Below are 24,460 nucleotides of genomic sequence, written 5' to 3'. Positions count from 1 at the left end.
GACAGCACATGTGTATTCGAGTATTTTTCCATAGGTTTTTCTGTGGCTCACAAACTCCATTGTGACCCAGCCAAAGTATTATGCTGGGGATTTCATCTGCATTAAATTGCAAGTGACAAGTGTGCATTTTATTATTCTTTTGCAAGCCCATTTGTGATTTGTAAGTCTAAAAGCAACCTAGGGGAAGCTACAGGCAATAATTTTGCAACACTGGACCCCTGTTTTTTTATTAATTAAATTTGTATACTGCCCTTCATCTGTGGATCTCAGGAAGGTTCACAACAACATAAAATACAAGATAAAAAACACAAAATACATAATAAAAACAAGAACAAGCACAAACCAATAACCCTTGAGGGAGGGGGGGAGGCAGGGAGATTTATGGACATTGTCAAGCTAAGCCTTGGTACGCTGACCCTCTTAGGGCAGAACAGTGACTGGCACCCCGCGTGGCACATTTTGAACATTTCTAAGTGGCAGCCACACACTTCTCTGTATGCTCAGGGGTAGAGCATCTGATTTCTGCCCCTTTACTCCCATTTCTTCCCCTCTTCCTCTTCCTCTTCAGGTGGTTGTGCAGCTGAGGGGTCAGCAGGCACAGCATGGCCTCGTAGAAAAGCCACACTCTCAACCACCTCAAGTGAGCCAGGCTGTTTTGAATGAGTGAGAGAGGACAGTGTAAGGGAATAAAGTGCCTAAGGTGAGCCAGTATGGTGTAGTGGTTCAGAGCGGTGGACTCGTAATCTGGTGAACCGGGTTCGCTTCCCCACTCCTCCACATGCAGCTGCTGGGTGACCTTGGGCCAGTCACACTTCTCTGCAGTCTCTCAGCCTCACTCACCTCACAGAGTGTTTGTTGTGGGGGAGGAAGGGAAAGGAGATTGTTAGCCGCTTTGAGACTCCTTCGGGTAGTGATAAAGCGGGATATCAAATCCAAACTCTTCTTCTTCTACTCATGTAGTTGTGTAAGCCTTTGCTTTGGTCCAGCTTCTCTATACATGTGGTCAATTCTACTCAAGTCTTAATTTAAAGCAATCTGTTGCTCTTGTTGGATAAATGACCCAATCCATTGGTGTGTTCTGGCCAGTAGGACTGCTGCTTTCCTCACATGTGAAACATTCTGCATTTCCATGGAAAGAGTCCATTCCTGTGTGCTTTCATTGACATTAATGGGAACCTCATCATGTTCAAGAGAGCCATGTGCTAACCAGACCCAATGTGTTTAAGTGCTAGCATACCTTCCAACATCTCTCCGATGAAAATAGGAACATCCCATTCCATAATAATAATTTTACTATTTATACCCCACACATCTTACTGGGTTGCCCCAGCCACTCTGGGCAGCTTCCAACATATATAAATGATTAAACATTAAAAAAAAACCACACACTTCCCCATACAGGATTGCCTTTAGACATCTTGGGAGTGGAATAACTCCATATCCTCCAACATTTCTCCAATGAAAATAAGGACATCCTAAGGAAAAGTGGGACATTTCAGGATCAAATCAGAAACCAGGGTGACTTCTCTAAATCAGGGACGTCCGTGGAAAATAGGGACACTTGGAGGGTCTGTGCTAAACATTTGGTGAACAGGCTGCTAGCTAACTAAAGAAAAGTTTAGCTCTCTCTTTCCTAGCGTTAGAGCTCATGGACACTCAATAAAGCTGAAAGTTGGAAAATTCAGGGCAGATAAAAGAAAGTACTTCTTCATTACATAGTTAAACTGTGGAACTCACTCCCACAGGAGGCAGTGATGGCAAGGAACTTGACTTTGAAAGAGGATTAGATAAATTCACAAAGGACAAGGCAATCAAAGGCTATTAGCCATGATGGCTATGCTCCACCTCTGCTGTCAGAAGCATTATGCCTCTGAAGACCCGTTGCTGGGAATCATCAGTGTGCAGAGTGCTCTTGTGCTCATGTCCAGCTTCGCAGGCTTCCTGCAGTCATCTGTTCAGCCATTGTAAGATAAAGATACTGGACTAGATGAGCCAGTGGCCCCAGGCAGCATGTTTGTTTTGTGTTCTTGTGTACTTGAAGAGACATGAGAGCTAATGTAGTATAAAAAGCTGAATATTGGATGTGCAAATTGTTTACAAATATATACATATAGATACAGATGTTTGCATGCTTTGGGAAATTTACATTTCATTACTTTCAGAAGCAAACCATTCAGGATCAAAATGCAAATCAATCCATTGCCGTCGCCACCAGGAACACTGTATAGGTTCTATAGGTACAAGACTCTACTGGTTTGTAGTTGTTGCCTGAGAATGAAGAGTTTTCTCTTATTGCTATTATTAGAAAAGTAATGTAGCAATGTGACTCTCTCAACCTCAGAAGGTTTAACTGGGATTAGTGTGGCATTTTTACTATGCACAGCAGCATCTTGGGGGAGACATAACAGTGTATGCTGTCAATATGCAATAAGAATGCTCTGCTTTGTCGGTTACGGTGGCTTTGGAATCAATGGGGTTTTTGCATATTAATTGCACACGAAAAGGGGCACAGCAATCTCTCGACTTGAAAGAGCACTAACGCTCTTCTAATGTTCACACACAAGCCAAGTTGGCCTCACACAGTCTGTCTAATGAATTGTCTGCTAATCTCCTGTTTGATACGCACATTTCCAAGAGCTTCGCAGCATCACAGTAGAGTGGACCCCTATGCAGTGGGAGGGGGGACTCTTTGTCCATTGGGGAGCTGCATTCTATAAAGCAGTAATAGCACCCATGGTCAATTGTTGCCAGGCTTTGTCCAGTGTAAGTACCTTTACACAGTAACATGCATGTACCATACAGTATAAAGCAGAACTTTTCAACTAGGGTCAGCAAGAGGAATGTCAACAGAGCATAGTGTACCAAAGAAATCACATTGTAGCATCTGGTGACTCACTGAGGGTTCTCTACTGGGAACCTTAGCCATCATGGCTGGTCCAGCCCAATGGAGCTTTGTAGGAGTTATGTATTCAGTGGTCTGTGTTTGCCTGAGCTTGAGTCTGGACTAAGGATTCTGAGCTCCTGTGTTCTGATTCGATACATGATATCCAATCACGGAACATTTCAGGATTTGGGCCTCTGCCATTGGCCCTTGAACTCTGAGTCGCGATTCGCAGCTTGGACGTTTAGACAGCCAATCACGTTGGAAGTGGCAGTGGCCCAGGCTTTCAGGAATGTATATAAGCAGTTGCTTTGCCCCTGATTCCCAGTTATGTAGTTCAATAAAGGTTCTTGCTGCAATCGCTGTGTCTTGCCTCATGAGAACCCACCTACACTTCTGTAGGCTTTTGACCAGATTGCCAGTGCCTCCCTAAGAGAGGGTAGACTTCCTTGGGCTATGGAGGTGGTGCTGGTATCTCTAAAACAGTGGTTTCCTACCTTTCCTCCACATGGACAACTTGAAAATCACTGAAGGGCTTGTCAGAGCACTTAATGATTTTTCTGCCTGCTCTGCAGCAATCGTGATGTGCTAGATGCTGCATTTTAGCTTTATTTTTTATTGTCTTTTTGTTGCTTCTTTTATTACTTATATATTGTAATTTTGGGTACTACAGTCTGAATTCCATAGAATTCAAATTGTAACACAACAAAATACAATATGAGAAATAAAAGAAGCTATTAAAAATCAATATGCATATTTAATGCGATGGATCTGCCCTCAACCAGAAATACACTGGCTCACAGGGGACCACCTGGATGTAGCTCATGGACAACAGTTTGGAAACCCCTGATCTAAAGAACTTCCCATAGAGGTTAATTTTCAACCTCCTCCCTTTTCTGAGGGACTGAGCATGTGACATTCCTACAGAATCCCATTTTACAGATATGGAAACAAAGGCTTGTGACTCCAAAGATGCCAGCAAGGCTATTTCCCTCTCCACTCTCCTGTATCCATTTCTTGAACTAAGAAAGCTGCCTCACCTTGACAAATGGCAGGGCCACTAATAGAAGTTCTAACAATAAGCAATTCTTTTTTGTTGCTACAACAAAAATTGCTAAAACTGGGCTCAGCTAGCAATAAAATACGTCTGCACGCTGTTTTCCGTTTGCTCTGAAGACATCAACAGTGGCCAAGAAAGTGTTTTAATCTAAGTATTCTGTGAGGCAAACAGGAGGCAGAGGGAATTCTACAGCAACACCTCGCCGGAAACAAAAATCTTTCAGTTGTTCTTCATTATAGTTCACATCACAGATTAAACCCATCCCAGGAGTCCACCAATGTAAAGGGGAAGGGGTTGGGGAGAGATAAACAGGCACGAAATTGCCAAGAAAAGTGTCCAAAGCAAGATTCAAAAATAACTTCAACATTTGAGCAGAGATTGGATCAATGCACATGTGTAAAACTATTAAGCATAAAGACCACAGTGGGTTTCTCTAGAGGCTAAAAGAGAAAAATAGGACTGTCTCTCTCAGCACACATCTTTTCTCTTTCTCAACAAAGTAGATGTGCCAGATATCTCAAAGGAAGCACATGTGGGATTAGGGCTCAATTAACCAATAAGAGGAAGAAGCTACAGAGAAGAGCCCACACCAGCAGGGAGAAAACAGTTTTGATGCCTAGAATGTGGTGGTTAAAATACAGGCACCTTTCACAGCAAGCAAAATTACCAATATTGAGATGGGGGTGAGTGCATGGGGGCAGTGGTTGTACATGGATCACCCCCTCGAGGGTTGTGTCCTGGTCCATTTCATAGTCTCCAATTGTAGTAGTTAAACAGAGACATGTTTTCTCAGTATGTCCCCAACCCTACGATCACTCTATGCACTGCTTTTTGCGGGGAGGGAACGAGGTGCCAATACTCATATATTGATAAAAGTGTTGTGGGTGCTAGCACAAGATGAACACTCTAAGGACAATTTTGTAAAGTGGGGCTCTCCACTGCTGCAAAAGTTCATGAAAAGTACCCCCATATTCTCAGTGCATATTCTCAGTGCAAATTAGAATGCATATTATATGGACTGCCTGAGACCACAGTGTGCATTGTCTTCTGCATTTTATTAGCCGCACATCATAGACCTGCTACACGTGACTGTCTCTGGCCTATGTGCACACTGCCTGGAAGTGTGAATAATTAAGTGGTGTATAAGTGTATTTAATATATAAGTACTGTAAAAGAAAATAGATGCAGGCTTGAGGGAGGCACTCATTTTGAACTCAACACCAGCACTTACCTGCAAAGTGTATTTAGACAGCACAATACTGCAGAACAGGATCACACGATGCAAGAATGATATTTGCCCAAAAATGGAGAGAAAAAGAAGTTCCGGCGAGAGAAGACTGGATACAGAAATTAATGGAATATGCAGAAATGGCGAAACTTACCGGAAGACAACAAACTTTTTATTAAGGGATGGAAATGGTTTTTTGAATATTTACAAACAAATCGCAAACAGATTAAGACATTAGCAGGACTGTTGCAAAAACTTGCGGTTTCCAAAACATATATAACAACAGAGGAATAAAAGAATAATTTAAGATGAATAGGAAATGCAGGGAAAGATGAAAATAATTTTTAAAAACCGCAGAGAGGGGGGGAGGGAAGTTGAGGTTTTAAAATGTTAGAACTATTGTTGAATGATTTGTAAAATGTTTTCCTTTTTCTTACACACACACACACACATATATATATATATATATGAATGAATAGGGGCGCAGGTGGCGCTGTGGGTTAAACCACAGAGCCTAGGACTTGCTGAACAGAAGGTCGGCAGTTTGAATCCCCGCGACGGGGTGAGCTCCCGTTGCTCGGTCCCTGCTCCTGCCAACCTAGCAGTTCGAAAGCACATCAAAGTGCAAGTAGATAAATAGGTACTGCTCCGGTGGGAAGGTAAACGGCGTTTCCGTGCGCTGCTCTGGTTCACCAGAAGCAGCTTAGTCATGCGTCATGCTGGCCACATGACCCAGAAGCTGTACGCCGGCTCCCTCGGCCAATAAAGCGAAACGAGCGCCGCAACCCCAGAGTCGGCCACGACTGGTCCTAATGGTCAGGGGTCCCTTTACCTTTATATATATATATATATATATATATATATATATATATATATATATGTTGTTGTTTAGTCGTTTAGTCGTGTCCAACTCTTCATCACCCCATGGACCAGAGCACGCCAGGCACTTCTGTCTTCCACTGCCTCCCGCAGTTTGGTCAAACTCATGCTGGTATATAATGGAACAGGGTCACACAATGTCACAAGTGTGGAAAGAATTTTCAAGTTCCAAAATGTTACTCTTTGCAGAGTGAGAAATTTTGTGATGATTTTTTTTTTTAAAAAAAAAAAAAGCACAAATCTAAGTAATCTAAATGCAAGAATGCACTTCCTGGGCAGAACTTACCTTTTGAAGTTACTATTTCAGAAATTCCTTGGGGCCCATTCCAACAGCACTGTGGAAGTGACTTTGCTTCTTTGCCTTTTTTTGCTCGCATACTGTGAACCCTTTGTTTGCTTAACCTGAAGCTAGAAAGCAGATTTTTTAAAAAAAAATAACACTGACTGCCAAATGTTGGAGAATATGCCCCCTGCACCTACATGACTGCAAGAAAGGAAGGAATGTGGCATACTGATCAGAACGAAATGGAACCTGTCCCAGAATGTGGTATGATTACAATATTTCCATGCCCATGAACTCAAAATGTAATCCCACAATTTGGCAATACTTCTCTAGCTGGCAGAAAAACTGGTGTCTCATCAGTGAATGGCGTATGGAGGGCAATCATTAGAAGATACCCACATATGAAAGTCTGCAGTCCCTGTATGAATTTGACCCATCCATTTCAATGGGGTTTATGAAGCATGTCCTCCTCTGAGCTGCACTCAAAATAATAAAGAGATCTGTGGCATTTGGAAGACTAACAGCTTTATTGTGACATGAATTTTCATGGACTAGAGTCCACTTCATCAGATGCATGAGTGATGATCTTCTTGCCTCTGATGAAGTGGACTTGAGCTTGTGCCATAATAAAGCCGTCAAACGTCAGAGTGCCACCAGATTTTCCATTCTTTTTGCTGCCCAACAGGCTTATGGGCCCCTCTGGACTGGGATGTTGTTGTTGTTTTGTGGGTGCCTTCTGCAACACGTCATTCAAGCAATAATAGTGCATTAGTGAGGGATTCATACCAGACCATCCACACATCAGTTCACATTATTAGATGTTCTGTGGTGCTTCCTCATTGTTACTGCATTATTGACACCTGGAGGGGCACCCTTGCTCTGTAGCACAACAAAACTGGGACAAACAAACAAAAAAGCTTGAGCATTTGTGCTAGGCAAAGTTACAGGATTTCAGCAGGAAGTTACAGATTTCAGCAGTGTATGAACCCCCAAAATGTTTGCTGGCACAAAGGGTATTGAAAGCAAGATCACGCAGAACCACATTCATGAGCCCAAATCATCATGAACGAGCAATAAAAATGACATCTGGTGGGGCCCTAACACACTCTGGAAGTTTCACCCCTAACATTGGCCTTTTCATCATTCAGGATTAGATCTCATTGATCTATTTTACAACACAGAATTGTAAGTAGGAAATATCTGGACCGAACAATGCTTCCGTTTTCAGGCAGAATTCTAATTAGCTGTCTGAGAAATATTCTCTGCAGGGCTTGTGGTTTCTGATCTCTCCATCCACAAGCAGGACCTTTAGCTTTCTATGCAAAAAAAGCAAATCCACACCAAAAACACAAGCCACCATTATGACATCTTTCAATATTGTTGAGTAAGTGCCTTTATCCCAAGCACACAGTGCAAGTTACGTGGATTGTATGTCGTGTTCTTCGCAACTGAGCACAATTTTGAGACCTGAGACTCAGCTATCATGTTTTCAATTTGGAAATGAGCAAGCAATACCTTTCAAAGGATCAGAACCCCAAAGCAGGTTTGGGCACTGATTTCTGAATAGACACAGACACGGGAAAGGGGAAATCTTCTGAGAGCTACATAATTCACTCCTCTTGTTCTCCCCCAGTTGTCTCCCAGTACCCCAGTTGTCTCCACCATCTGTTTGCCCTACCACCTATTTTGAGTGAAGAATCCCTAGTACAAAATATAGGTCTTGCCTGCAATTGCCACTTTCACAGGTGTCGAGAAAGAGCCACCTACCTCCTTGTTCCTGATGTGATTGCAAAGGGCTCCTGCAGAGAAAGGAGGAAAGCAACAAGGAACCAAAGGATCGATTGTGTAAACTGTTGCTGGAGTGGCAATAAGCATTTTTGCTTCTTTCCTGGGGTGTAAGCCAGCCTGATAATTAGTACATGGGCGATAAGCTGAAAATGAGACGTCTGGCGAAGGTGGTTCAAGCCTCCTTCTGACATTGATAATGTGCAGATACATAGATCACTGTCGGGGCAGAGTGCCATCGCAAGCCTGTGTCTTCCCATTGCCTCATCAATCCATCATCTGCTTAACCGCTGACACCTTGGCAGGCACTCACCGCCAGCCATGCATTTGAATTGCAAGGCACAGGCTCCACAGGGGAATACAGATTTGAGAATCTAAGATTCAAATTTGTTTAAGTATTGTGAACAGCAATTCCCTTGCAAGGTATCTTCATTGCCCTTTTGCCAAGGGGGAATGGTTGGGTCTTTTGTTAGAAGTACAAATTGCTCCTTAATGCAAAAGGATAAAGCAAGGCGCAAAGCGCCTCCTTAGAATTCCTCCCAGCTCCCCGGTAATGCTGCCGCATGTCAATTTTAATTTTTTGAAATTTAAACTGAGGGCTTTGTGCCTAAGCTCCATCTTGTCACAAGGAGGAGAGGAATAAGTCAGAAAGGATTAGAAACCTGGTGGGGATTGCGCATCCATGGCAATTATGCTTCATTTGGGGTCTCTCAAACCTTGGTTTCCAACCATATTCTGGGGATACCTGAGATTGCTAAGCGTGTCGTCAGCACATCCTGTGGGTGGTCAGGAACATACCCATTTTCCCTTGGAGGAAGAGATCTGTGGAGTGTAGTGTGTGTGTGTGTGTGTGTGTGTGTGTGAGAGAGAGAGAGAGAGAGAGAGAGAGAGAGAGAGAGAGAGAGAGAGAGAGAGAATTCCCCATTTGCATACCAGGTCCATAAGGAAGTCACATCAATTGTGAGGGCCAAAGCCAAGCAATTTAAACAACCCCCAAACTCTCCTAGGAAAAGAAAAATCTATCAACAACACAATTCCATTAGACAGAGCAGTCGAGCCCGGTGGGGATCAGAAACCAATTCTTCTCTCACTTAGTAGTGGATTTGATGGTACAATACCCAAGTATTTGGGATTCAAGTGTGCGACTCTTGGAGCAGTAGAAAATCCCCACATGCATAAGGAAATTTGTAAAGTTTGCGAACTTGACCAAGTAAATACCCATGTGCAACTCTCTGGATAGCTGGGGGGCAGACTCTGCAAGGAAATATAACTGGTTCCATATTCTCTATGTGTTTTTGCCATGTGTGCTTGACCCCAAATGCATTGCAGCCCTCCAAACGGAGTGTTAGGGTTTTTTTTCTACACAGGAGTTCTGAATTCAATTTTCTGCTCAGCAGTGGAAAAACTCACTGAGCATCCTTGAACAAATTGCTCGCAGCATCAGTTTCCCATTTGTGGAAATGGCCAGCCTAGGAAGATTGCTGCGGGGACGAAACAAAAACTTGAATGAACCCGGAAATGTCTTGTGTTGCTGAGCATTTCTCTACACATTCCATTTGAGTGGGAAATCAAAATATATCCTGGTCAGTCTGTTCAAGGTGTTTTCCCATTTTTCACACTTCTAAGAGAGTTGAAGATGGTCTGGGACAGGGTTTGGGGGGGGGTGTTTTGTTTGTTTGTTTGTGGGGCTTTTTGGCAGGGTGTACAAACATATTTATTTTGTTTCATTGTCTCCTCTCTAACCAAACAGGTCTTGTGGGTTTGGAAACAATACAAAAACCTGTGATACCTGTTTAATAGAGGGGGAAGGATATGTACACTGTACAAGCAGCAATCTGTCCTTTAAACCACCTGCACTTCTCTGCTCTAAGAAAGGAATATACACACACGGTGTGGACGTATGCAACCAATGGCAGGAGAATATCTTCCCTCCATCCCTACGGAAGAATATTGTGTAAGGATCTTTCAAAACCTTATGTGTGTACATACTGACTCGCTCCCTGTTCCACAGTCTGGGTCTCTCTTCCATGTGATCACACTGTTCAGCATCTTTCCCGAGCTACAGCTCTCCAGCCTCTCATTAAAAGCATCGCTTGATTCCTTGCTAGGCACCTTGAGTCCAGGTCTTGATCCTTGTTCTGCCGAATAACATGTTTGCCCTTCCAGTCAGCTACAGGCCTGGCACCAGGTATCAGCACCACTGGGCACTTGTTGAGGCTCACACTACAGAAGAGGGCCTACTCACAACTCCAAGAGCCTCCTGACCCTGTCCTGTGGCTTCTTTCTCTTTCTGTAGCAAGTGACAGAAACAAGGAGAGCAGGAGCAAGCAGAGGCAGAAGAAAGAGCAGCTGGTAGGGCATGAGGCTTTTCATCTCAGGGTCATGGGTTCAAGCCCTGCTTTGGCCAAAAGATCCTTGCATTGCATTGCAGGGCATTGGACTTGATGGCTCTCGGATTCCCTTCCAACTCTACGATTCTATAATTCTGCCTTTGCTCAGGTCTCTCACTCTCCAGGAGCCATACAGTTTGGCCAAGGGGATGCAGCAACAGTGGCAAGAGCAGGAAGGAAGTGGAGGCCCACTGTGGGCATTCTGCTCAACAGCCCCCCACCCAAGAAAAACCTGGAGCCAGCAGTGGCCACCAATGAGTTATGCATTTGCCCCGTCCTAGTCAACTGGCATTGATCATGAGTGGAAGAAGGAAGAAGCCCTGGCAAAATGAGATCAAAGCAAAAAATAAAGAGAAGTTCTTCAGGTGCTGCATAGCTAGTGGGACTCAACAGTGCAAGACTTTTGTGGGGAACCAAGCCCCATAAATTACTCCAATCACTAAAGTGTGGAAGAGATTCACAACCTGAAGGAGGGAAATGCTGTTAATGGAATGCATCATCCTCACGCAATGATTTATTTATTTTTACTCAGACATATAAGTAATAGCTGGGAATTCAGACTTCTTTCCCATATCAGGATATGTTTGGTTGAAAGAACTCATTGCTGAGTGGTGCTAAGGCTGACATGGATTCGGAATTCCATTCAACAGAATTCAGGCTGGATGGCTTTCACAGCTGTTCGAACTTTGATATGTAGCATCCGCATCTGAAGTTACAAATTGCCAATGTTTATGTGCTTTCCCACATCGGAATCAGGACAAAGGTAACGGTCTCATGCTTCCATTTTTAATGTTCTGGAATGTTGAATTTTAAAGTTTCAGAACAGCAAACAGGAGCTTCAACTGATCCGTCCGATACAATGAAGCTGCTTTAATGGCCACAGTACAAACTGTAGTTTGCGCATAATAACTAGATGTAGCACCCTCACTTAGTGACTCGGAAAAGCTGCCCTGCACTACTTGATTGGCCTTAAATGCCCCATGCAGCAAAATAAAATGGCAAAATGGCTCTGAACTGACTCACATTGCCCTTAGCACAAGGCACTAGAGGGCTTTTGTCAGGGTTAAGCTCCCCTCCCCATTTCTGACTCATCTCCCTCCACTGACATGCTCTGGACAGTATTAATGAACATAGGAGGGAGGGCAGGTAAGCATTGGAACAGCAGTGCTATTAGCTGCAGCAACAGATGTAATAGAGCTCGCACTGGGTACTCATGTGGACCTCCAGCACATGGGCAGAATTAAGCCTACCAGGCCTCCCTGTTTGGCCCGTAGTGCCATTTTGGTCTAGTGATGCCCACTTGCCTTGCGTAGTATGGTAAAGTACCGGCTCGGCCAAAAGGGGTTTGGAGGCACTGCCAGTGAGCACAGGCCTTTGCAAAACCTAAGCTGACTGTGGAGTGTTGCAACTGTTGGGCTTTGCAGAGTGCTGTGCAAGGGGCTTCTCAAGACTGAACCATCAGCTGATCATCAGTGCTTGGTGGTCTGTGCCTTTGTCCTCGTGGCTTAATTTCTTGCCAGCAAAAAAAGGGGGGGCACCTGACATCATTGTGATGCCCGATCCATTGTGATGTCCCACTCACCTGTTAAACCTGGCCCAGGGGAGGGGGGGAGATAACACACCACTTTTGCACCCTGCTATAGAATAGCGGCACTGGCTGTAATATCTTGGTGGCTGGCTCCTTATGGCAAGGCAATTGACTATTGTTGTGTTATCATTTTCTGCCAGGATGTTACAAAAAAACAACCAAAACCCTAGATAATTGCTAGTGACAAAAGCATGCTTTTGAGGCATCCTTTCCATGCATTAAAAACATTTCTTAGGGCAATATTAATCCAATCCTCGGCTGGGTTCCAGAAATATGATATTCTGTCCCCGGGTAATAGATATGTGTGGGAATAGCCTCAGTGCAAAGTATTGTGCTGGCTGTTTTCAAACATAAATCCAAATGCACACTCCAGAAATAGTAAAGATTCCACAAGGGGAAAATCCACAAAATGATGGGGCATTGATGCAAGTGAAACAGGGAGCCTTATTGCCACTTGACATATTTTTCAAAGGGCTTACCCAAGAGGTCCCAAGCCTGGATAGCAAATCAGGGCAGGCTAAGGTTTTATTCCCACCCCATTCTCTTTTGCAGAAACATATATTAGAAGAAAATTCACAAGAAAAGTCTTACATTTCTTAGGACCAACTAATGTGCAACTTATGAGCTTTCAAATTATATACCTCTTTCTGTGGAAAATAACTTTTTATATGGGAGGAAATGGATGTTTCCGAGTCAGAGTATCATAGAGCTAAGCCCTTGTCTCCAGCTGATAACAGAGGCCATTCCTGCAGACATCATTAGGCCAGGCCTTTTCAGTTTTCACAGGGGCATTCTGGGACACAAAAGCAATGGAAGCGCCATGTTAGCCCCATCTGCAGGATACATTTAGAGCAACATCACACTGTGTTAAACAGTCACAGCTTCCTCCAAAGAATCCTGGGAACTGGAGTTTGTCAAGGATGTTAAGAGATGCTAATTCTCCTCACAGAGCTACAACTACTTCCATTGTACTTGAACAATTAACCCTATTCCCAGGGAACTCTGGGAACTGTAGTTCTGTGAAGGGAATAGGGTTCTCCTAAGAACTGTGTTTGGAGAAAGGGAAATTAGAGATACTGTAGATAGATGATATAGATAGATGATAGATAGATAGATTTCCTAGCACCTGTCTGTGATGAGAGATTCCCCCGCCCCTCTGTTTTTTGGTTCTGGCCTCTTTCTTCACACATCCCTCTTTCAATGAAGCCTGTCACCCAATGTCAGCTTCTATTTCATTTCTTTTCCCACTTCCTTTGAATGCGTACATGAACAGATGCCTCGGCTCCATTCTCCACACTACCCTGCAAGAACAAAACTACATGCAAGAGGTTTATACGCCTGACTTTTAAAAAGAAAATAATATGTAATTAAGTAGCAATAAGTTCCACATCAAAACTTATATTTGTTGAATAGGCTAGTTATCACTGCTTCTTTTTGGGCAAAACAACATCAGCTGAAAACTAGAATCCAGTAATAAATGCTGACAGGAGATCATGCTGGTAGATTGTGGCCCTTTGTTTCATTTTTATGCCAATGAATACGCCTCATTTTCCAATGTGTACAGCAACATAACAGATGTTCACAAAGCACAATTGTATATGCATCTACTCAGGAGTATGTGCCATTGACATGAATGAGCATTACTTGCTAGTAGGTCATGAAAGGTTGGACACGACTAAACAACAACAGAGTCTGTGCAGGATTGCAGGCTTAATGTTTGGTTCTCTATCTAAAATGGGGGGGGTGACCTTTCCCCTTCCAAATATTATTATTGTGCTTGTGTACTCCAGACTAGAAGGATGGACAGAGGGCATCCAGACCATCATAATCCATATTCCTTAATATAGGTGTGGGTTCTGTCTAGCTATCAAGACTCTGCCTAGGCCACACTCCACTCCTGGCCACCTCCCCGTTCTGCAAGCCATGACCCTTACTGATCCTACTTCACCTCCAAGTGGTTTTGCCTGAATGGAAGGTGTCTTGAACTCTGACCATATCCCCTTGCTTGCTTGGATGGAGGATAGGGAGGATAACCTGGGAGAATGTAGAAACTAGCCTGCTTGTACAAAGGTAAATTCATATTAGTTGCTTCACCCACTTAGGCCTCGAGCTCTGACCACCACTGGCTACCCAGAATCTGAAAAAGCTTCCCCTGTGCTAATGGGTCCCTCATTTTGCTTTGATTCAAGGGAGCCAGGAAAGCAAACTCCAGGTTTATATTCATGAATTTCATGAGCCTGATCATTATTATCCAGATTGGGCAGTGCTGCCAACAAAGAGAAAGGGGAGGTTGTCCACACCAACAGGTCAAGGGATTTCAATGACAAACACACACACCCTAAAGAGTTGTTGTTTTTTTAATTCTCGCTCCCATTCTGCCAGCTGTTCTCCCTTCCCTTAGGCAACATTAGAAGAGAGACACAGTAGAAAACCATTGTCAAAAAAGATAATTTAATGTGTTATTTCTTTTTTTTTCTCTTTCCTCATTCATTTGCTTTTAAGACAGGAGATTAAACTTTTCAATACCATCACCCACACAAGTATTGCATTGCACAAGGGTGGATGAAAGAAATAAAGAAATAAAATATATATTTATAGAGTATAAATTAAAACAGTTATATCTGAATCCCCTACATACAAAGCAGCATAACGAACGGCCAATGCAGTGTCACAATAATTCTGTCCTGTTCTCCAGACATTTAGTAAAAGCAATGATTGTACATAAAGAGAAATAAAGTGCTAAGGCCCATCCATTCTGCTTTGTGTATAAGTGGTTTCTGCCTTGGGTCCTTCATATACACATAGTGGCCTGATTGGTTTTAGATAGAACACAAATGGCTGCAGTACCCACTGATTAAAGAAGTTGGTTGGGTCAATGGACACCTCATTTTTAACTGCTTCCGGAATCAACGGAGAGACTCTAACTCAATGGCAAGGCACCCGCTCTGTTCATCAGAAGTTGGAGATTGAGTCCTGACTTATTTTCAGCAATGGAATAGGCTTTCCGACAGCAAGACTGTAAGCCACCTGTGATCATGGAGAGCTGGGCTGGAAATTTATTGATCGTACTGGTGGCTCAACAATACGGGCTTGCATGTGGTGCAATTTTGTTTTATTTCTATGTAACAGATTGGCAAAAAAAAAAATCAGGTACTGTGCTATCTCAGCACAGATTCTGAGGCAAGGCTGCTTAATGAAGGCTACATAGTCTCATAATTAAACAACAGAGGCAATTCTTAAAATCCTGGGATGTTGCGCAGATAACTGCACAACAATGTTTCCATCAGTACTGGAACACCTTTTTCACCAGAGACAGTGAGGATTTAACTCCACATTAGAAGAAAATGTGATAAATGAATGGATTGGTTCATGGTGCTAATTAACCAGTTACTGCTTTCAGCCCTGCTCGTCTCATAGTGTAATCTGAACAACAGGATACACACAAAAAGATAGAACACATCAATGGCTGGAAGGGAAAAGCCGTCTGCTTCCCTTCCACACTTCAATCAATGAAACGTAAGAGTTTGTTTAGAATGAAGCTTAAAGTGACCTGAAGAGTAGACCCCCAGGAAAGGCGTGGCAGGGGAATGAGGCGAAGGACCACGCCTTGGTACACTTGGCTTTGTCAATCGGGGTATAAAAGAAAGCCAGAGAAAGTGCTGTACTTATTGTTGTTGCCTCCGTGGGCTTTGCCTCCATCCAGTTTGACATACACCTCGTCCCCAGAGTCCAGGTGCAGCACCACACTGTTGCTGGCGTAGTCGTAATTCTGGTCTGCATCCTGAGCAATGGCACTCGCCCGCACCTGCAAAGCACATCATGCCAAAAGGGAAGATGGATTCAGCACCTTGCAGCTTCCGTGGTCTGCCCTCAAGCCTTCTCTACTATGCATTTCTCAACCCACCTCTCGCCCCCGCCCACGCTCTCCTCACACACTCCCTTCCCCTCTCATGCAAGCATCATTCCCGATGCTCAAGATCAACAGCTGGACCAATATTTCTATCTGCAAAATGCCTCGTGTATGATTCGTCAAGGAAAGGTAGGCTCAGATGCCAAAACACGTTCAAATAATTTTCTCTCCCCTTCATGCCAAATGCACCCCTTCCTGCTATCTTACTACAATTCCAACAATCTTCACCTTCTCACAAAAATGACTCCTGAAAGTGGGATTTGAAGCAAATGTGAGCATTCCGTCCTCCACTGGCAAAGCTCCTGGGGGAATGTCAAAGGGGTGCCCATAAGACAGTTTCAATAACACTGAAAGCTGCATACATCCCATCAAAGCAAGTTTGGAAATACCTCCTCAGGTAAAACATCAAAGCAGGTTTAAGGAAATTCACAGCAGTGCCCATGACCAGTGAAATTTCTCAGGGGAGAAGGGCCACACCTACTTATTACCACCCCTTCATATGAACCCTATTCTGACCTTCCCCATTTGCCCCAATATGTCTGCCCTTCACAGTGAAGATATCATCTTTCCTACCCTCTCTTCTCTTATATTGTCTCTTATCTGTACTTTCCAACAGTATCCCTTCCTTTTTTCTTTCCCTCCATTGTTGTATACAATGAGAACATTGAATGTGACAGTAAAAGACATATAGTTTAACCTCCTTGACTAGAAATATTCTTTTCGCTTGAATCCTCACAGACAGATGCCCATTCAGCCTGTCTCTTAAAACTTCCATTGATGGAGGTTCCTTGGGCACTTTATTCCACTGCCAAACATCTCCATGCTGTGGTCGCCACAGTAGAGCGCTCTCTCTCTCTCTCTCTCTCTCTCTCTCTCTCTCTCTCTCATCCCATCTCCATAAAACCTTTCATGGTTTCCTCCTCTTCACCCTCTCCTTTGCCTTCTCTTCTATATACTTTTGCTTTCCTCACTTTCTGTCATTTCAATTTAGGCCCCAACTGCTCAATATCGTTTAAACCCAATCATATCACTTTAAACAGTCATGGCTTTCCATAGTTTGTTAAAGACATTGAGAGTTGTTAGGAGACCTCTATTCTCCTCACAAAGCGACAATTCCCAGAGTTCCCTGGAAACAGGGATTGGGTCTCCTAACAACTCTCAGGACCCTTAACAAATGACAGTGCCTAGGATTCCTTGGGGGCAGCCGTTACTACTTAAAGTCATACAATATTCATTATGTGTTATTTATTTTGAAGATAGATACCCCCACCCTTTTGTAAAATGAGCCTCAACGGGATGATAATAATAATAATAATAATAATAATAATAATAATAATAATAATACCGTGCCCATTCAACTGGGTTGCCCCATCTCAAAATATACATCTCTTCACATTTCTTTACATGTACACACACACACACACACACAGAGAGAGAGAGAGAGAGAGAGAGAGAGAGAGAGAGAGAGAGAGAGATGCAATACAATATAATCCTCTGACAGATGAATGGACCAGTGGTGAAATCCCAGGACAGCTCAATGGCATTCTCCTTCCTTGGCCTGAATATTTAAAGTTCTTTTGCAATAACCCAGGAAGGTTCCTTTTAATGTAGTGCTGATAAGGTGAAGTCACTGTATTGATCTCTTTTGCCATTGTTATAAACCAGGCTTACAAATGCTCAAACATGTATCAGAGCACATCAATATGTTGCGTTGCCACCGCTATGTGAATTAGTGACCATTTCCCTTTCTTGATGGCCTCTCCTTTGCATTCCCCTCCTTCCTTTAAATCCTCACAGGCTCCTCTTCCTCTTGTGTTTCACTTCCGCAAGTTTCATCCCTCTCCCCACCTTTTTGCACCTCACACTTGCTCAGGGGTGCAGTCCATTCTGTGGCAACAAAGGAAAACTTTCTTTCCTTGGTGTAATTTATCTCCCTGCCCAAGTGACTACTCAGCAAAGCTTCCACCCTTGAATGCCCATCCTTCTGTGGGCACTAGGTAAAGGTAAAGGTACCCCTGCCCGTACGGGCCAGTCTTGACAGACTCTAGGGTTGTGCGCTCATCTCACTCTATAGGCCGGGAGCCAGCGCTGTCCGCAGACACTTCCGGGTCACGTGGCGAGCGTGACAAGCTGCATCTGGCGAGCCAGCGCAGCACACGGAACACCGTTTACCTTCCCGCTAGTAAGCGGTCCCTATTTATCTACTTGCACTTAAGGGTGCTTTCGAACTGCTAGGTTGGCAGGCGCTGGGACCGAGCAACGGGAGCGCACCCCGCCGCGGGGATTCGAACCGCTGACCTTTCGATCGGCAAGTCCTAGGCGCTGAGGCTTTAACCCACAGCGCCACCCGCGTCCCTAATAGCTGCTGCTTTCCAAATGAGATATCATATTTCCTACTAAGTGAAAAGTGTCTAATGCACAAAGATTCTATGGTGTGGTCTGGAGGCTGGAGCTAACCAGGCCTGAGTCTGGTCAGGGTGACCATCTGGAAACTACTTGTACACTGCTTTGGGTTCCATAACAGGAGACAGATGGGGTATAAATGTAGTAATAAATCAGCAGGGGACATTGTGGATGTGAGGAATTCCTGGGTAGGAATGTTACACCCATGAGAGTGCAGAGGTGGCAACGTTCCCCTAGGCCTGCCTCTCTACAGGAGTTGGTCACATCTATGAAGTCTTCCGATTTCCCTCCTACTAATTCCTCTCCATGAGATCACGGACAGAAGAAACTGCAGTTGGGAGCAAGTGAGAAATGTTAATATTCTGAGAATGGAATCCACATTGGTTTTAGCATGACTGTGTAGTCGCTCAATGATCCTGAAGGGCTCAGGAGAGCTGTCCATGGTTCTGGAGAAAAGGAGTGTGTAAATCAAAAGTGAGTTGAGGCCAGAAGCTGATGGCCACCACAGAGTTGGGCCATCCTGCAACACCATTGAGCAGGAAGGAATGTCCACTTCTTTTCTATCCCCACATATAGAAAGGACTTGCAAGTGTAAACAGCGGTGCAGGCAATTTTAGACCCTGCTTTTCATAGTCTCACACCGTCTCTTTAAGACGTCAAGAATAAAATGGGGTTTACTTCTGCAGCCTTGATAGCAAACACATTTCCTTGGGAATATGCCCAGCTACCACCCAGTGAGTACAAAATGCTTTTGAAACTTAAAAGCAAATAAAGGATGCTGTGATGAACAGTGTCTGGCCCAGTGGGTCCTGGCATGCCCAAACCAATGCAAGTCCTGATGCAGAGCTGTTAGACTCTTCATCCATCATCTGCCATTCTGTGGGTGGTCTCTAGGAAGTCCCTTGCACTATGGGATCCTTGGCTTCAACCCCAAGGTCCAACCCTAGCTGCACCCAGCAGGTGTAAGTAACAAGAGTGAACATTTTTGTGGTAGTTCTTGGATCATGCAAGCACATCCTCCTCTCTTTTTGCTCAGTTTTGGCAGATGGGCCAACATTTCCTGTCCACATAGGAGGAGGAGCCATAAAACTAGGATGCTTCTAGGAATAGAAGCCACCATAGTAGCAAGTGGCAAGGACAGCCAGGAAGCACCAGAGGTATCAGAACTTAGGCTCTTCAGGCTGAGCATGGATTGGGAGAAGATGCCAAAGGGGAAAGCATAGAGCACAGAATTCTCCACAGAAATGAGTCATTGGGGAATCAAGATGCTGACTTTGCCTCCAGGGTGACCCAAGGCTTCTTGCTGAAGATCCTAGGTAATGGGTGTCTGTTTTTATTACAAAAGAAACTGCATAGTGACACTGGGATTGTCCCCTTTTCAAATTGTGGCAGATCTTGGAGTAAGAATACTAGTTGAAGGATTCCCCTCACTTCTAGATGGATAATGCCTCCTCAACTCCATCTCAAAATCTGGGTCCTAGGCCAAGGGATTCAGATTGGAGATCTCAGTGTATCCTAGCACAAAGCTTTAGCAAGCTTTGATTGACAGGATCTACCAGGCCTCCATTAAAAAATAAATTGGGCCCCTAGACTGAAGGTCCTAGCTTGAGCTCTCATTCCCTGCCCCTCCAACCCTATAAATAGGAGGGTCAAATTTACAATCTTAGGATCTCTTTCTGAGTGCAGAGGAGAGGATATTGAAGCTGAAATTCTCCTTCTAAGCATGCCTCCACTGTCTAACAGTGGTGGGGGCAACTGTGGGTGGGGGCCATAGCTCAGGAGCAGAGCATCTGCTTCGCCTGAAGCAGCAGCAGTGGACAGCAAAGTGGGGCAGCAGAGCTCACCTGACTTCCAGTCAGTCACATTGCTGCCACGTACCAGGAATTAGAGGGGAGGGGGAGGGGGAGAGGTAGGCACAATGCAAACACATCAGCAGAAGTACCTGGTTAGCTCTCCACCCATCTCTCCTCCCTTCATGTAAGCAGCAGCAACATGATCAACCAGAGACCAGGTTAATGCCCCTCATGGATTGCAAGTTACACTTTCTACCAACGCTCCAGTTAAGAGCCCAGTTTAGAAATCCATGAGCCTCACTAACTCCAACTCTTCCCCATTCTTGCCAAATCATCCCCCCATGCTTTTCTGAAAACAGCAGGTAAGTGGACCGTGCAATGGGGAAGTTCCCCCTCTGCCTTCATCCCATGTACTTCAAGAACTACCCCCAAATGAAGGTGCTTTCCAAAATTCTGAGTGGTCCTCATCATGGCTCTAATGACTTAGAACTACTTATCAAATGGGTTGCTACCGCCATGTTGTGAGTCTCCACACCATCACTAGTGGCCAGGAACCTGGAGAAGAGGCATGGAGACTCACAGCATAGAGATGACAATCCATGGAGTAGGTACTTCTAGATCAAGAATGGGAAACCTGTTTCCTTCCAGATCTTGCTGGACTACGACTCTTGGCACCCTGACCATTAACTATGCTAACTGTGAGTGATGGGTGCGGGAGTTCAAGAGCATCAGGAGGGTCCAGGTTCCCCATCCCTGCCCTAGATGTCACAGCCAGAATGAGGATTACACATCATGCTGAGGGTGGGGCACTTTCAGCAGCCTCCTCACAGCAAGTGTAACTCATGTTCCATCCCTTGCTGACTCTGAGCTGAATGTGTGAACTGCTTCCTTGAAAAAGGACTGGGTGATATTCAGCTAGGATTAGTGCTAGTATAAAATGACCTTCCTCCCTCTTCTCCCTTCACAAGTGCCCTGCCCTGTCCCCAAATCTACTCTCTGCAGGGTTAGGGGGAAGCCCAGAATAGATTTACGGGAGAACAGAGGAGAGAGGAGAAAGTTCCCTCGCAAGTTCTCTTTAGCACTACTTTGAAAGCATCCCATTATGTTTGGGGTGACACCAGATGCTTGTTCTTGACCATTTCATACATGCTGAATCAATAAGCATGGATTGGCTTGAAGTCTCTTGGATCTCTGAAACATGGTGAGCATAGCTACCACAAGATCCAAAACTCTTTCTCCTTGCTGTGACAATTCATGCTCCCTTAGCTGTGCAACCTTGAACATGCAACTGGAGGAGAGGACATGCCACGGTTTCCATGATGCAGCAAATACAACAGCCTGAGAAGCTCCTATATTCACACATACAGTCAAGGGGTATGTCTCTACTTCACATGCAGCCATTCAAATCTGTCAGATCTCCACATGTTAGCCTATCCATCTCCTTTTGGGTGGAGGTCTCCAGGCTGTGAAGCCTCTCTTTGAAGTAAGATTTCACAGATGGTGGCCCTGACATGCATGATGCAAGACACACACACCCTCACATGATTCGAAGATCTCAACAAATTCAGGATGGTGAGAGTAGAAAGCCTGTATGCCAGTCTCCAAGGATGAAATCTTAAGCAGGAGGAAGGGCAAGGAAGGGGATCAAGAGTCTCCATGTGGGTTGAAGTCCTGTACTCAGCTCCCATTTGAACAGATGGTCGTCCCTGTCCCCATCACAATGAAGCCTGAGTGCTAAAGATCTCATGCAAACTTTCTCTTAGATGACTTCCTGCCGGTTTAACTGTATTGCATAACAATGCCTGTAACCAAACCCAACACACATATCCCCTTTTTCTCCCTCAGGAAGACATTGAAGAAGATAATTTGGAGTGAAGATGGTGTGGGAAAGAAGACCCTTAAGTATTCTGCCCTCAACTTGTCTACGCCAAATGCCCTCCCATTGTGCAAATACCCAAATGCATATTTCCCTGCATTTGTGGGGCTTCCCATTGGTGAAGATTTGACAGGAAGTTCTCTTGGTTGGGGGGAGGGTTTCATTTAGAGATGTCTTGAGGTCATTGACACCTGCTCGGGTGTCAAAATCTCTTGGTCTCAAGGAGGAAGTTGGTGAATTCTTGGGAATTCTCAGTGCTATCAGGGCAAGACTTTGGGGTAGATGTTCAGGGCTGCTCTCAGAGTAAGAGGGTCTCCAAAGGCAGCAGGACTGACTTCTTACCACATTTTGAGGTAAGTGAAAAACAACACACATTACCATCTAAAAAGACTTCACCCCGGTCTTAAATTACTTAGCTGCACCACTGGGGCACTCTGGGTGCGTGCGATAAAATTATTTTATACTTGAAATACCCACCCACCAGAATTGTCCCCTAATGGGCAGTTGACTTCAAGCGGCACAGCTCATCGAGATACCTTGATCTTGAACCTCCTTTTATCAAATCCTTTAATTTAGGAGCCTCTTCGAAGTGAGGTTTTAGGGTGGGGGGGAGTTTCCTTACTAAAATCGGGAGCCCCTTTTCCGGCTGGGCTATCTGGAGGGCTTGTTAACACGTCGCTTGATCTCAACACTGACTGCACCGCGCGAGAGAGATGTATTTTGAGTTTAGATCGGATCATAGGAAAGTTCTCTCGCTCGCCCCGTCGTTCGATCTGTGAGGCTACAGCCATCAGTCCAAGAGCCAACCGGGCCGTTACACATCTGGACTAGCCCCAAAGATCCCCTTGTCCCCAAGTTCAGCGTTCCCTTTAGCTGACAGCTTCGGAGAAGCTATCCCCCACCCCACCCCACCCCACCCATCCATGCCTCCAAGCTAACTAGGTGGCGTCTGAGACTGTCCCCGGAGGAAGGATTCCCATCCCCTCAACACGCACATACAGAGGCGAAGACAGGGTCCCCCGACCCGCTGTTCCCCGCCGGCCCGTGCCCAGCACCCACCTGCCCGTTCTTGCAGAGGTCCGCCCACATGCTGGTGCCGTCGCCTCCGCGCATGAGGATGTGGTAGGTGAAGAAGTAGATGCCGCGCACCTGGCAGGTGAACTTGCCCGTGGTGGGGTCGTAGTGGTTGCCCAGGTTGGTCACCACGTCGTCGAACTTGAGCACCTCGTAGCCCTCGTGGGGACTCTTCAGGCCCACGTAGAAGGCGATCTTGGGGCCGCTGAAAGCAGCGCTCAGCGCGCCGGTCACCTCGCTTCCCGGCGCCGGGCTGCTGCTGCTGCCGCCCATGCCCGAGCCCACACCTCCAACCGTCGTCGCAGTTCCGGGGGCCCCGATGCTGGGCACCGACAGCCCCGGTAGTCCCGGCTTCCCAGAATCGCCCCTCTCGCCTGGGGGTCCTCTAGGGCCCGGGGGACCCGGTTCCCCGGGGGGTCCCCTCGGCCCCGGCTTGCCTGGACGGCCGGGGTCGCCCTTGGGTCCCTGGATGAAGGGCGGCGGTGGCGGCGGCGGGTTGGCGCTCAGCTCTTGCATGGCTTCGAGGGCGGCCGTGGTGCCTCCGGGGCGGCTGGACGGTCCGGCGGCAGCGCTACTGGCGCTGTAGGGGTCGCAGATCATGCGGCAGGTGCCCATCATCTCGTAGTGCGCCTGGCCCTTGGACGGCGCCTGCACCAGGATGGGGACGGCGATGAGCAGGATGAGGCCCATGGCCAGGACGATCCCCACGGCGGCCACCAGCCGCTTCCTCCTCTGCCAGAGCCGGGCAGCGAGCGCCAACAGGTCTTCCTTGCTGGGCGAAGTAATGGTGACTTCTCTCGACGGCGAGCCTGCCTGCCGGGGTGGGGGGAGAGAAGAAGCAGGAGAAAGACGAGTCAGTCGCGGCCAACCAACCCCCAGCCCGGGGCGAGCGAGAGGCCACCTCCTGTCCCGATCAGCCCGTCAGGGTGGCACCCTCCCGGGGGCACCCTCCGCCTCTACCGATGCCCTTCATGGTGGCATCACTGAGATGCGAAGACAGGAGGGAAGCAGGACAAGGAGGAGGAGGAGGAGTAGGAGTAAGAGACTCCGTCGCTTATCCCTCTGGAGGAGGAGGGAGACCCCGGACTAGACTAGACTGACGTAGAGGAGACCTCTTCTTCCCTCCGCCCCCCCCAATCTACAGCGCCCCTTCCCTTTCCCCTATCATGATCACATCATCGCAATCCAGCCAGCCCCCTCCGCACCCCTCGCCCCTTCCCTCGGGGGTTTACAGACCGTTTGCACAAACACACGCGCGCACTCACTAGCGCGCTCCCTCGAACATCCTCCGCTGCCCTCGAGCAGGCGGG

At 45.9% G+C, this 24,460-nt stretch overlaps 1 protein-coding gene across 1 annotated transcript; it reads right to left on the bottom strand.

Moving 5' to 3' along the window:
- Positions 1-14,528: 14,528 nt before the first annotated feature.
- On the bottom strand, positions 14,529-24,252 carry C1QL2 (complement C1q like 2). Its single transcript, XM_053404937.1, has 2 exons — positions 23,136-24,252; positions 14,529-15,899 (listed from the first exon to the last, which is right to left on the bottom strand). Exons 1-2 carry the CDS (start codon positions 23,838-23,840, stop codon positions 15,720-15,722), a joined length of 885 nt encoding a protein of 294 aa, XP_053260912.1. The 5' UTR covers positions 23,841-24,252; the 3' UTR covers positions 14,529-15,719.
- Positions 24,253-24,460: the final 208 nt, after the last annotated feature.

Source organism: Podarcis raffonei, chromosome 1, assembly GCF_027172205.1.
Source record: "Podarcis raffonei isolate rPodRaf1 chromosome 1, rPodRaf1.pri, whole genome shotgun sequence".
NCBI classification, from domain to species: Eukaryota; Metazoa; Chordata; class Lepidosauria; order Squamata; family Lacertidae; genus Podarcis; species Podarcis raffonei.
Note: the sequence above shows the minus strand (reverse complement) of the source record. Positions and strands in the feature narration are given on the sequence as shown.